The sequence below is a fragment of the Lepisosteus oculatus genome, chromosome 1, assembly GCF_040954835.1.
Source record: "Lepisosteus oculatus isolate fLepOcu1 chromosome 1, fLepOcu1.hap2, whole genome shotgun sequence".
In the NCBI taxonomy this organism is placed as follows: domain Eukaryota; kingdom Metazoa; phylum Chordata; class Actinopteri; order Semionotiformes; family Lepisosteidae; genus Lepisosteus; species Lepisosteus oculatus.
The window spans coordinates 67,096,802-67,111,757 of record NC_090696.1 but is presented as its reverse complement, the minus strand read 5'-3'; the positions used below and the strand labels follow the sequence as shown (position 1 = coordinate 67,111,757).

Genomic DNA, 14,956 nt, shown 5'->3' with positions numbered 1-14,956 from the left:
CATTTTTATTTTCAGAGCACAAAGAAGGAAAGAAAAAAGGCAATTTCGCACTGTTCAGGCAGGCCATTCTTAACAATGTTCAAACACTTATGAGAACGGGCAATTTGCTACCACCTGGATTTTTTTTTGGCAATGGAGGTGCTGACCAAGGGCAAGTGTAATGTCACCTTCTCAAATCCTTTCCGAATTAGGAGAGCTACTTGTTCATAGAGCTTGTTTCTTCTGCAAGACCTTTTAATTTTTTCCCCAAATTAGAACCTCTACAAAAGGTTCTTTTTCAACAATCATGTGGGTCATATATTATTTATCACGGCAGGCACTCACAGTTTCTGTGTACCACTCTGTCTGTTGTGATACACGATGCACTCAAAACACATTTTCTGGTTTGCCGGTAACTAAATCGAAATTCTCTAGACTATCTTAATTATCTTTACTGTCCAAAAAGTAGGGAAAAAAAAGGAGTTTCTTCTCCCCGAGACCCATTGAAATGAAAAATACCACGGAGGATTAAACTTGTGTCGTTTAAGAAGAACAAACAACTTTACATTCGATTTTCATATTAGCACAGCATCTCTGTACTACAGTATTAAGAGGTGATTTTTGAAATATGTTAAAGGCATTTTTAGAGCAAGTTAATGCTTTATTACTTAAACAGATTTACATAATTCCTTATATAAAATGAGAAAATAAGATGCATCCACATTGCGCTCTAGCACAATTCATCTCAATCCTAAGTGCTGGTGCCAGGCAGGAATTCAATTACTGGGAGACAAAGTTCTTGTGAGGCACAGTGCACAATGCCAGGTCAGCGTCTCTGTAGGGAATTCAAAGAATGCTCATAGGGGGAAAAAGGCAGTTTCACCCCCATCTGAAAAATGCCCACCTTTAAACTTGAACTCGTAAGTGGAGACCGCTAATTCCTAACTATCGTTTCAGCCCCCCGCCGTGCGCTCACAAAATAATGGAAGGGGGGGCAGTTTGAGTCGAGATCAATATGGGTCCAGTAGACAAGGGAAGAAATGAATTTATTTAAAACCGGAACAAAGAGCTAAGCTTTCCGCTCATCCAGTGAACACTTTCACGTTCAAAGAAAAGATTGCGAAATGGGAGAAGGGCAAAAGGCTCCAGCACAAACTCGACGTAGAAGAAAGAAAAGCCAGAAGAATGAGGCAAGGGAGGAGGGAAAAAAAAAAAAGGCCCCCCAGGGCAGCAGTCAATACTCAAGCAAAACAAAACTAAGGGGGGGTCAACGCTAACCGTTTCTCCCATTTCCACAACAATGCCCCCTCACAAAAACAGCAGGGCTAAGCACCCTCTCCTTCCGTCCCAGGCCTCCCCGGGCCAGTTGGCTGTCTTGTACCAGAGCAAGTCTTTGTAGTGGACCCTGCTGCGAACACAATGTCAGATCAGGATTAGCCTCCCTAACATGTTAGCATTTAGAGGGGTGAAAAAAGTAGGTGTTAAAAAAAAAAGAGAAATCGAGGAAAAGAGAGGAGGAGGGGGAAGCTGAGACGGTTTAGAGGAATAACCGAGCAGATAGCAGGAAGAAACGCTAGAGCTGGAGGGAGGGAGAGAGAGGAAGAGAGTGACTGAGAGAGAGAGAGAGGGGGAGCACTCCTTGGGAGAAATTGTTGCCGTGATGAGTGACAGAGCTTTCAGGAAATATGTTCACAATCGCAGACAGCGAAGGCCACGACCTAGATCGTTTAAGAGCTTGTCTTGTCAAATTATCAAAAGCTTCTCCCTCCTCTGAATAAAGAGTGACATAAGTGAGTGTCAGGAAGCACTGGGCTGACAAGCCGAGCGTACAATAACAGAATGCGCGTCACATACTCGCCACTGCTAGCGGCAAATCTTAATGAGAAAGGAACGGCAGCTCAGGGGACCTGGGACCCTGCTGGTGCACCTCCACGTTTCGAGGAGAGAGAGAGAGAGAAAATAAATAATAAAAAAATAAACAGAAGAAAAATGCTTCAGCTACAGCCTGGCACCATGACTACAATTAGGAAACAAGACTCATTGGTTTTTTTTTTTCTTTTCATGCTCCCCCTCCGCACCGCTCTTTCTCTCTAGTGTTTTTCAAGCTTGTCTTCCATTTAACACAGCCTCCCTGCTTACATGGAGCAAACCGCCAGGCGGAACAGTTCGGCTGGGAGAGGAAATAAGTTAATAGCCAATCTCAACAGTGGTTTCACTTTGCTGTTTTTCACCCCTTGTACGAAAGTTAGTCCGCGTTGTAAGGTTATAGATCTTGTAAGATTAGTTGTAAGTATAGATATGAGAGACAAACACGTTAAGACTTGGAAATGTCACATACCCATGTTTTGGTGGAGCAAGGATGAAAGCGAGATATTTATCAACTTGGACAGAACAAAACAACCCCAGATCCTGAGAGCAAAAGACTCGCCAGGACTTGTGATTGGATTCGGTCTCTGGTTGGCAGCAATTAATAAGCCCCAATGCTTGGCTTTAAGAGTAATATTATTTGCACTAAGACCTGTAGGTATTGTGTTTGACCTTCACTAACTCAAGAGGAAAAGGGGTTAAAATTAAAACAAAATAAACAAGTGTTTGGACTGAGAACTGGTTATTAAATAGAAAACAGAGGGTGTAGATAAAGGGTGAATCCACAGTCTGGGGAGATGTAATTAGGAGAGTACCACAGGGATCTGTACTAGGACCTAAAACAGTTCTAAACACTACAGAAGCAGGGAATGACATTCAAAAAGGTTTAGCTAAACTCAAGCGTGGAAAAACACTCAGCAGATGACAATTAATGTAAAGTGCAAGCTTTGGAATGCGGGCAGTAAAAACAAACTATTAATACAAAACAGGAAACATTGAACTAAAAGAGACTACTTATGCGTTTATGTTGATACCCCATTAAACCATTCACATCAACTAGACAAAAGTGGAGAAGGAATTACAAAAGCAAACAAAATTCTATGATAGATAGATCACTTTATTAGCCATATACAATTTCTTGCATTAGGAATTCGTCTTTTCGCATACCCCAGCTCGCTCTCCATGAGACACAGACACAGACAGGGAGAGAAGCTTGGGGTCAGACCGCAGGGTCAGCCATTGTATAGCGCACCTGGAGTAGTTGGGTTTAAGGGCCTTGCTCAAGGGCCCAACGGAGTAGGATTCCTCTGCCAGCCGCGAGCATTTTTAAAAGCTGACAAAGCTCTCCGCGTGCACAGTACTACTGTGCTAAACATCACCTAGGGAAGCTTGCAAAAAGCCACCCACAGACCTGTACATGTCTGTTACATTATAACATACTGTATGGACGATAATGTATCCAGCTGGAAGACGTCATACTCACATCAAAGAAGTGTCCCCTCATCCCACAGCGGTGGCACTGTTTATTCCAGAAAGCGCGGTCGATGCATTCCTCGGATTCGTGCCCGGGCCGGTTGCAGTTGGCACAGTGCTTCAGTGGGCAGGACCTCTGGAGGTGCCCTGGCTCAGCACACAGGATGCAGACTGGAGCCTTCTGTCAGAGAATCAGAGTCAGCTGCTGGAAACTCTGGAGGAACGTTCATGACCTGCCAGTACTGACATATCATGTTAAAATCCTATCTCTGGAACAAACCCTCAACAGAATGAGTAATCTGAAAAAGGTATATGAAATATATATATACAATAATTTAGAATTTCCAAATTAATAAATCTCAACATTTATTTATATTGACGTAATTGCTATAAGTGCAGATTTTGGTGTTTAAGCACTGTCCTTATCGAAGCCATGGCAAATGAGATTGCAGGACCTCTGAGGGACTATATGATATTATGTGGATTTGCTTTTCCTTACTTCGAAAACCTGTCGCACTCAGGAGCATTATTTGGCACGTTTAATATCACCGTGGCCCTGCTGTCACTGGAGCTGCTGAGCAAATATGCCTCCAATTCCCTCAGGTAACCCCAGGACAGCGAGGATGACAGACATGGTCTGCGGACTACCTCTGCTCACAGAGAACGCTCCTTTTACCCAGCTCCTCACCAAAACCTAAAGTTCATATCATTTTCAAATCCACTTTTTTTGCTTCATTTTCTTAAATGATACAATACTGCATAAAATGCCCAACTTCCACTTAAACTAGCTGACTTGCTCACTTCAAAAAAATCCTGTGTTTTAGATCCACATCTAAATACTGAGAGATACTGGAACTATAATTATGGCTACCTATAAGTGTAAAGTTTCTATTGAAATTAATCAACAAAATAGCTTACAAATAAAACTAAACAGTTAACTATGACATGAACAGATACAAATCCCCCCAAAAAACGAAAGTTGCATCTCATAGCTAATAGTGAAATTGACCTTTATTCAGTGGCCCAGGAGAAAAACATTACCCACAGGCTACGTGTGTCATGAAGAAATAAAGTGAAATAATCAAGTATTTGTAGATCCTGTTTAAATCAAGACTCAATACATTACTTTGGAGCACTTATCACAGACCTGTCTTGTGTCGGCAGGGGTTGTGTAGAGCAGCCTGTCAAATCAATATTCCTGCTGCTTTCCGAATTGTGCATGCTGTTTCATTTTTTTTAAACCTCATAATATTTTCTGCCTTGTTGTTTTTAATCTAAAGTACGTCATTATTAACACAGTTTCAAGAGAGCCCCTTCATTCATTATGACACAAGAATTTGTCAACAGAATAAAATACAACGTTTGAACACAAAGAATTTCCTGAATGACTGAATGATGGGAAAAAAAATCATATGTATTGTGAGCTCAGAAACAAGGGTCAAAACCTGCACTCAGAGCAGAATGACATGAGGACAGGGGACACTTTAAAAGGTGTGCAAGGCAAAACTGTGGAGTTTCTCACTAATATAGGACAATGCAACACTTTTCATTATTGTTCATTACTTATTGCCAGTGTTCTTGGTTTTGAATATGCAGTTACCATTAGTAAGACTTTTAAATCTCCTGTAAAGCAGCAGACAAAGCAGCATTTTTGCCATATAGAGTAAGATTAATTTTATTTTCATATATCGGCTGTTTAATGAATTGGAACCAATTACAGAGAGATTCGCTTGTGATTAAAAAGTAATAAAGTAAATGACAACAACGGAGTGGCTGGGCAGTTGCCCTTGTTTAATTCAGGATTACATCATTAACACCTGAACCAGACAGCTTGCTAATTTTATGTCTGCATCAACACTTAAAAGACTCATTTACCCTACAGAGGGAAGACAACTGAATCTGACCAAAATAAAGAAACTGGAGTGCCTGATAACTGACACAAAGGCAGAAAGGCACAATAACAACAGATACAAATGAAAACACAGGTGCCATTTTTTGGAAGTTCAGCAAGTAAATGGTTTACATTACAACAACAGAACAGAACAACTGGGAATTAAGAAATGTCCTCAGTGAAGTGTGAGCGAGAGGGTGTCACTATGGAGAACTAGCTGGTGTAAAATAACCACCGTGGTCATTGTGACCCTGTAATACTGTCTCTCAAGCCTGAGGCATGAGCCCTTTCATATGACCTCAGTGTGGATATTACACATTTTCCTTATGCATCTCTTCTTATCTCTTCTAATGCAGAAGCTAATAAAACTCCATATCAATTTGCTACCAGTCTCTGCAAAGCGCCTGGTGACAATGTGTTCTTCTGACCCCTTGCTGTTTCCTCACTCGATTTTTCATTTTCGGAACATTTTCAGGTTTTCTTGTTCATTTTCAAGCTTTGCCAGTCTACAAAAAATGTACCCCTTTGCCTTAATTGCAGGTAAGAAAAGAAAACTCCCAATTTTTTCCACGTCAGGCAAGGCCTGACCCTCCTATTGAGAATTCCTACATGGTGTGCTTTTGTTTTTTCTCATTTCAATTACTCCCCTTTAATGTGAACACAATTCACCGATTGAAATTAATGTGCGCTAACAACAACTGGGTTAAAAGCAAAAACATACAGTAGTAGCATTTGCACACATGTAATGTCAATTAAAAATATATATATATTATTTTAACATTTATCTGATGACTGCATACTTTATGGATGAGATGTAATGACTTATAAAACAGGGAGAACGATAGTATTCTTATAATTTAAAGTTGTTTAAACCTAAAATGCGGTGCTTCACAGAAAAGTGAGCCGCTTGGTACTCACTGCTCTCCACACATTTCAAGAAAAAGCGAGAGACGAACAGCCGCTTGGCGTGTGGGGCTGTGGGGGGCACTCCAGCACACTGGTTTACCTTGGGGGTGGGGCAGTTTTTGGACAGATGCCCATTTTTCCCACAGCTCCGGCAGGTCACGTTCTTGTTTGGCTTGTAGTAGCGGTTTACACTCCGTAGTCTGTCTCTCTTATTGCATATCTGAGCCTGGAAAGGGTTAGAGAGAAAATGAAATAATCACACGCACACATTTAAACACCAAAAATCCCAGAAAAGAGATTAACAGTACGTATTTATTTATTTATTTATTTATTTATTTATTTATTTATTTATTGTGTTAGTTTCAATAAATAAAATAATAACAAAGGAATAGCTTAAAGTCCTTTCATTACTAGTATTCCTATTTGCTGACATTATCCCATATCCTTGTTTCATGTTTTCTCATTTTGAGCTTGAAAAATGAATGCAAATGAGTTTCCTTCCTAATGTTCCTCAGCTGAAATACAGAAGTGGATCTTTTTCACATTCATTTCTCTTGCTTTACATTTGGACAGAGGGCAAAGTGCTTTTGCTTTTTGAGACCATAAGCAAACTTCTGCTCGATGCAGGACAATTTTGTACGGACAAGGGGAGGGAGGCTTGATCGAACGCTTCTCCACCACCAAAAACTGAGCTCCAGAATATACAGCAGCATACCAAAGACAAACGATGTAAAAAAAAAAAACAAGCAAAGAGATCTACAGGATTTTTCTGATGGCATTCAATTTTATCAGTCTTCTTCTTTCACCCAAATCACACTGACCATTTTGTACCTGGTTTGTAGTTTGTGATGGCCTGTGGATCAAAGTAACAATTACTGTCAAAGCCAGTAGTTCCCAGACCTGGTGTCCAGTGGGAACACTGTCTCTACTGGTAGCTGTCACAGTATTAATCAGCAGTGTTAAACTGATGCCTTTAATTGATTCACTTCCTTGTTTGGACTTCCTGCTTACTTTGTTCCTGTACTCAGGCCTGAGGTTCAAAAATACCCTATTTCAAGCAAAAATAGAAATAAAATTTCAAGCATTATTCCAACAGCTTGAGCATAAAGAGAGCATAAAAGTTGTCTCTCCTCAGCATTCTTCGCTTATTTGTGACTAAGCAACAACTGACAGGTGATCAGCTGAGAACTGATGATGAACAGACAAAGGTGGTAATGACACAGCGTCAGACACTCTCACAAAGAGCCTTTGTGCTTCTTACTGCAGGGGTCCTATCAATTAAATTATGTGCAACACACCTAAATAAGGAGACTTCTGAAACAGAAATTGGTACAAGGCTCAAACCAAGCAAACATCGCATTCAACCTTTTATGGGTTGAAAGAAAGAACCACAGACCTAAGCAATTATTTTTGTTGTTAAGAGGTAGCCACGTGACTTTTAATACCAATGAGATCTAACTCAATTTCTCTTCACCCTGACCCCAAACTGTTGCCAAAACAGAAAAGAATATGAGGTTAAATCACAAACTCATGTAATGTGACTGAAAGAAGAAAGGAAAGGTAGATTTTTACATTTTCAGAGAGAGAGGCAGTTGCTTAGTTGACTTCTTTAGTGTGGGTACAGTATGTGTTCCTACATGGGCTACGTGCGATTCTCTACTGGCAGCGTGGATGGGTTGTTGCTAGTTAATTTATTCATTGGGAACGAAAAGAATCTGGAGAGTCATCTCAGAAAAAAAGGTAATTAAACAGCAGAGCAAATCCTTTTACTGGTTAACAATATTTGCACCAACACTCTGAAATCCTTTCGCATCTTTCAGGATGAGTACCTTTAGAATTTTATCATGACTTTCAGAAAATATATCGACAAAGCAGAAATCCTTAAAATTCCTCCTGCAAGACCTTCACCTGGCAAAGCTGTGATTTTTATGTTTCATGCTTTATTTAGCATCATCTTTGGGATGGACTAAAATCAAACAAACATTGATAGAGAGAAGAGAATGTTCAGAATACCTCGATATCTTTGTCAGAAATGGTCCAGTTGTCTTCACCTGTAAAAGAAAACAACAAGAGCTAAACAATGGATACATTTAACACAGACATGTGGAGGAAATAAACCACTACACATCTGTAGTAGTGAATAAGTAAAATAAATCCTTGACTACATCATCCCACCCAAATACACATCTGTTGTATTAGTAAATATTGTAGAAACAGCAAATAAGATGAAAAAAGGTTTTGATAACATTCAAGACCTGGCAAACACCTAGAAGCCTTTGTTAAGCTGAGTTTAGCATGCAGGTAGATAAAATATATAAACTATACAAAATGAGGAGGTTAAAAGAGGCTTTATGGAAAAAAACACATGAGGAAAAATGCAATAAAGCTATAAATAAATTTAATTATATGTATCATTAAAGGTGCAGAATTTAAATCAATGGATATATTAAAATTGCGAAATGTACTAGTAAAAACATTGCTGCGTCTGGGAATGTCCAACAGAAGACAGGCTGAAGGAACTGAGCATTATCAGCCTTGAACAGAGAAAACCACTTGGGGACTTGAAGAAAGTATTCAAAGTCTTGAAGGCAGGGACAAAACCAACCTAGCGGACTTCTTCAGAATGTATAGTGAACACAACCCAGAATGTATAGTGAACACAACACAATCAGAAACTATGTGGAAGTGTATGTAAAACTGACAACAGGAGACACTTCTTTACCCCAAGGAGTATGGAATAAACTACCTAGACCTGTTGCTGAAGCTGACTGATTCTTGATTCAAGTGGAAGCTGATTGATCCCTGGCTTTTTTCAAGCAATGTCTGAATGAGATCAATGGTCAACTTGCTACTAATTTCCTACCAGATACATGATGCTAATGACCTCCTCTTGTTTGTAATTGTTCTTACAGTTCTTATGTGTAGCAGGACAATTGCCACTAATAGCTAACATACTAACAGCCAATTTGGCAAAATGCTGTGACGAATGAAGACATCAAGACATTAACAGATCTGCAAAGCTGGGAATACTCAAAAATGAAAGCAAAATAGTCAGATGGATATGAAGTGAGAAACGTTACAAAAACAATAAAAGAAAAAACACCCTTCACAAAAACAACATTTAATTTGATAAATGCCACAGTACTGGATGTTACAATGCTGAGTCTTCAGATGGAAAGCTATCTCATGGAATGATCACATTTCATTGTTTTAAATATCTGAAAGATATGACTAAAAATCATTCCAAGTAATAAAGAAACTGCTGACTTTTCCACACTCCAGTGTATAGCAAATACCACAGGGCACAATGTACAGCAATTCAAAAAACAAAAAGAAAAGAGGCATTTCTATTAGCACAGTATTGGTCCAAATGGGTTATTCGATGCTTTGACTATTTTATTGTTGCTATCAAAATGCATGGATTACATACAAACAGGAGAGCACATTTCATTACCTTTCTATAAATCAAACTGAACAGTCATCTTGGTTGCAGTAGCAACATCCTATGAAGAACCTCACCTGCAGAACAGCTTCATTACAAGCCATTTTCAGCACCGCTGTGGTCTACCTCTGTATTAAATGCATAACTAAGCATAACACTGTACTCTGCTGCCTCTCTTGAGTAATAAGTAAGATATGACAGGTCATAGGCACTAGTTCTTGGAATAAATCTGTGAAGCCTTTAAGAGATTAGATGGAAGTTTTGAGTTTTCCTGTTAGTAGAATTAAATGTTTAAGAACAGTTCTGAAGGACTTAAGGTTGCATTGGCTGTGCTTTAAAGGGTGTTTTGTGAGTTCACTTAATTTTTTTAAAGCAGTAGAGAGAGATGTGGGCTCTTTCTGTGGAGCCACTGTTATCTAAGTGACATGATTTAAAGCTACATGCAAGTATGGTATTGTTAAACTATAATGGAAAGGACACAGAGGACTCCATCGGTCTCTGTTGATCATAGACATTTATACATATATAACTGAAAACACTTGTATTGTGACAATCAAAACAAGCATTTTTGCTATAATAAACACCTTTTATGGCACAAAAGCAAAACTGGAAACTACATCTAAGTATTTTGTTTTTAATAAAATGAGCAAAAGTCTACCCTTCTGGGTCAATGATGTAAACATTTACAATCTGAAACTTACTTGAATATTTCCTAATACTTAGAATCACTTGAAATTCACTGGGTTGGACACACAACATGTTTTTTTCCCAATATTATCTAATGTATGCATGGAACTATCCAAAATTAAAATGTACAGTATGGTATATTATAATGCAGTTGTCCTATTAATCTCATGAACATGAATACAAAATTCTTCAGTGCATCAAACCATTTCTCTTTGCTAGAGTAGCTGTGAATGTGAAAATTACATAAAAACAGTTTTTCTATGCACAAACTGTATTATTTCTCAATTTTAACCAATATTCTGCAAGTTCCTCTCTCACAAGACTCTAAAGAGGTGAGTCTGAATTTTTACACTTAACTGTGAGTTCATAATAAAAAACTTGTAAAAGTAATTAAAATAATTAAGTCACAAATAAAACTATCAGTCAAATTGATGAACAACAACATCTATTTTACCTATTTTAACTACCACCTTGCGTATGTATTATGTACAATATAATATACAAAATATTTCATCAGTATTGCACTGATTAAGCCATCAAAAGAAAAAAAAATCAAGAATTGTCCAAAGAGAAAATTCTCCACACCTTGTACTCCAAGGAGAAACACAGACCTTTGTCCCAGACTTGTCAAAAATCTCCTATTAAAAATATCTACACTTTTTTACATATTTACAGCTTTACTTAAGTATATTCCATCATTTACCGGTGTTTCTTTGAATATTTCACATATAATTTAAAAAGGTCTTAAAATAAAAGACACCCTTCCTTCATTCCTATTTTTTTTATCCCTTGCTTCATCCTTTATTTTAGAGCTAGCAGTTTTCTTATGTTGCATGGGTCATCTCTTCACTATTTAGAATGGATTTTTCAGACTGTTTCTTAGATCTGAAAAAGACGCCCAAGGTTTCCAAATGCAAGAGTCCAGCCATGACCACTAGGGGCACTGCTGCCTAGAAACTGCACTGGGCTCAGCAGATACCTCGAGCTCACACTGAAGACATCTCTGTCTCTTGTGAGAGAAGGGGAATACAAATTTCAAGTCCCTCACAAAACCCCATGAAACACTTTCCTCACATGAAATAATAAAAATTACTGAAAGTAAAAAACAATGCATTTACAGTGTATGTGGATATTCCTGATGATTTATTTTTACCAAGAATTTCATTTTAAGATGATTCTAGGCTAAAAGGCCATTATGAAATTTTGCTAAAAGTAACATGAACCATCGTCTATCAAGTGACCAATAAAGCTAATAAAGCCTTAGGCCTGCTGTGCTTGGAGTAATTTAAAACGGGCTTCATGGGGAAAAAAAAGGCTCCATCAGACTTCGTTCAGCTATTGAAAGCACAATCTGGAAACTTTTTCGATGTATTCAGTAAACACCAAGGAATAAACTGTGTGACTGCACTTCCGCCCAGAAAACCAGAAAAACTAATCTGGAGCTGGGAGTGATTATACTGCTCTGGGTTTCAATCTAATTTTCTACATAATAAGGCAAGAGCTGTCCTTTTACTGTCAAGCCACATTTTTCAGCGACCTACGGTACAACTGTGGTTCAAGATGAACCTGAAGGTTTTGAGCTTGTCCTTCCACACCAGGGGGACATTTCAACAAGGGCTAAAGAGGCTCTATTTGAGCAATGTGTAAAAATTAAGGCAACTGCACAGACAAATCAAGAGAAGGCAGAAAAGACTAAATTCTGTTCAGTTGTCCTAAGACACCGAGAGCGGGACAGTTTCTTTTTTCAGATGGTAAGGCCTCAGGGGAGATCTTTTTTTTTTTAAAGGTACGTACACAGCTGTGCTTGAACCCTCAGGGATTCTGGCCACAGGCCTTCGTGTCTGTGGCCCTGCAGCTCCACTGCAGAAAGAGACGGATTCGACACTGGAGGCAGAGTGCAGAAGCCTGCTGTCTGCACCAAACAGTCTGGTATTTTTCTTTGCATTTGTGCGGATGTGGCGCTGGAAGCAACATGGGTTTCGTATTATTTGAAAATTCTTCTCATTGTGTGTTTCCATGAGCTGTACAAAAGCCTCAATCTTTTGGGAAAAATAAAAGCCAAGCAGGGCAGTTTTATTTTTAATTAAAAAGCCTTTAGCCCTACTTGACAAGAGCATCTTTCACGCTAACCTCGGCTCATAGTTAGGTGCTGTAAGGGTGTGACAAGACACAAAAATTCCTCTAACTGCAGAAGATTAACTTTCCAGTAATCAAAACACCCCCCACAATTTATTGAGCTTCACACTGTTTTGATTTCTAGCGCCAGGCTAGTATGAAGTGAACTAAATCTAAGATGCTTATTTGAAGTATCTGTTCTCGCGTTTATATCATGTAGCATTTCCATTATTCATATAACACAGGTAGAAACTCTGACTGTTATTTATTCACAACAGCAGCTGGGCAAAGAAATTGCTAAAATGTATAAAAAAAACAAACCTGTAAGGCCTGAACATTGTATGTCCCATGTACAGTAAGTTAGGGTTAGCTGGCACTGTAAACTCAAATGAATTCCTTAACTCACTGTCAAACAGATGAGAACAGATCTGGTATAAACCGTTCTGTAGTGAACAGCTGGTTTTAGAGACTCGCACCCTGAACAGGGCTGCCCTGCTTGTTCAAATAAAACAGACACGGCCGTTTGGATTCCTGCGACTCCTGCCAGTGCTGCCTCTGGGGCCGATGAGATGTGTGGAGAAACAGCGCACCGGGGAGTGCGCTGAGGAGAGAACAGCTCTTCCCCAGAGCACCTGCACGGAAAATCTCCAGTCCCCCTGGGCAAAGCTGCACAAACGCTATTAAAAAAGAATGACAACGGAATAAGCTGGAAGGCTCTTATCCTTTAAAACTGAATTCGTCATACAGGTTTTATTGCAGAATTGTCCCCCCCTCCCCACTATCTGTGCTTCAGAGCCATCATATTTAAAGTATTTAAAAAGGTTCAGGGAATCTTGCATGTCTTATGCAAAGTACTGTTAATGGTGACCTAAGCTCACCCACCCCCATTCCACCGTGAGTGTGGCCCTTAGAAATAGAGACTTGAAGCATATTACAGACCGTCATCAGGCACGTGTCCAACTTTAATGTCATCAAACTGTGTGACCTTCCAGTGGAGGAACAACAGGACTAATGTGTCCCCGGCACTCCTAGGGGACATGCAGAAAAATTCAAGAGAGGGCCAGACCCGGCAGCAGGGTCAAAGAAGAGGGTGTTTAAGCTTTCAAACGTCACTCTTCATCTCAGAAAAGATTTCAGCTCCACTCTGCCGAATCACCATAGCCACAGAGGAGAAGAGACTTTCAGGTTATCTGCCTTTCGCTCACAGAGGGAAACAGGTTTGTGTTACAGATGGGAGGATGGGTACACAGTTGCATACTCCAAATTCACTGTGCAGAGAAGAGGAATTCAGAGAGAAACACCAGAGCGCAGGAGACAGAAAGATACTTGGACACTACATATCATTAAAAACCCCACAATCTGGCCAGTGACAAGCAGTTTAAAGTCTATATTTGTTTCTGTTCTTAGTGCTTTTTCTTTTTTTAATTTGCATATTATTTTATACATATAATACTATATATTATATATTTTTAAATACCATACATTGTATATTTTACCATTTGCAGATGTTATATGTGAACTTAATTTGATACATTTTTATCTGTAAAATTGATTTATATAAATGAGAAATTTCAATATGGATGAGGATTGATTTAGTGTGGTAATAGTCTAGTAGTCTATGAATTGTCACTCCAATTGTTCCATTAAAAATAAAAAAAACAAAATCAAGACTTCTTATTGTATGAGTACCTGATTCAAATGCTGTAATAGGCTGAGAGCCACTCTGTAAAACTGAGGAGAGGCTGTGAGATCATGAATCACACACTTCTCCAATGAATTATATCTCACTTGCGTAGAATTAAAAAGCCACACCACGAGGCATCCACTTTTGGATACCTGACAATTTAAAATATCTAGTCTTTTTCATTGTTGTTCAACAGATATACTTTTGTGAAAATAATATGACTTTCTTAGACATCAGGGGCTCTTTTCTGTTAAGTTCTTTGGTGCTCTAGACCATAGTAATACTTTTCAATTAGAATACTTTTTTTGGGTTTTTGAGCTGTTTGAAAAGGCTATTCAGCATGAAGACTAGGAAAGATATAATCACACGGGCCACATGGACTGTAGACTTCCATCCTCACATCTATTCTCAGTCTTATGAGGAAGATTAATTTCAGAGCACAAGCATGTTTATTCAATTTCACTAAGCTCTGCAAAATCAGGGTTTGTACATTTGAATGTGAATTTAGGATCTTATCCTGCATATTTCAATATGAGTTGAACAGGTGTTCAGACATTTTCGAAAAAGTACCATGCCCCTTTTCATGTGTTCCAATTTTCAATTTGCATCTGATGGAGTGTGTCACTGACCTTTTTCTTCACAGCCTGAGGGTTTAAATAAGCACAATAAGCAAGGCAGAGTGCCGGTGCGCAGCACAGCGTGTGATCCAGCGTGAAACTGGTTTTCAATGTGCACAGAGAGTCTGGGATGGGATCAGGAAATCAGACTGGTTCTTTCAATCACTGGTAGTGCAAAACCTCTAACACTGCAGGACATGAGAAGTGGCTCCTGAAGCAAACATACAGAGAGGTTTTCACAAAACTGACATCCTACAGAAGAGAGAAGAGAGAAAAGGGGGGATGGTTTTCAAGGT

At 39.0% G+C, this 14,956-nt stretch overlaps 1 protein-coding gene across 3 annotated transcripts in view; it reads right to left on the bottom strand.

Moving 5' to 3' along the window:
* zcchc7 (zinc finger, CCHC domain containing 7) overlaps window positions 1–14,956 on the bottom strand; it is a 118,799-nt gene that overhangs the window by 51,983 nt on the left and 51,860 nt on the right. For 2 of the 3 annotated variants that reach the window (XM_069191647.1, XM_069191650.1), the window contains 3 exons: window positions 8,129–8,166; window positions 6,216–6,341; window positions 3,329–3,499 (listed from right to left, as the gene is read on the bottom strand). In XM_069191647.1, coding sequence (XP_069047748.1) covers window positions 3,329–3,499; window positions 6,216–6,341; window positions 8,129–8,166 — 335 coding nt within the window. The remainder of the gene's footprint in view (window positions 1–3,328; window positions 3,500–6,215; window positions 6,342–8,128; window positions 8,167–14,956) is intronic. The other variant, XM_069191654.1, reaches the window with a different exon arrangement.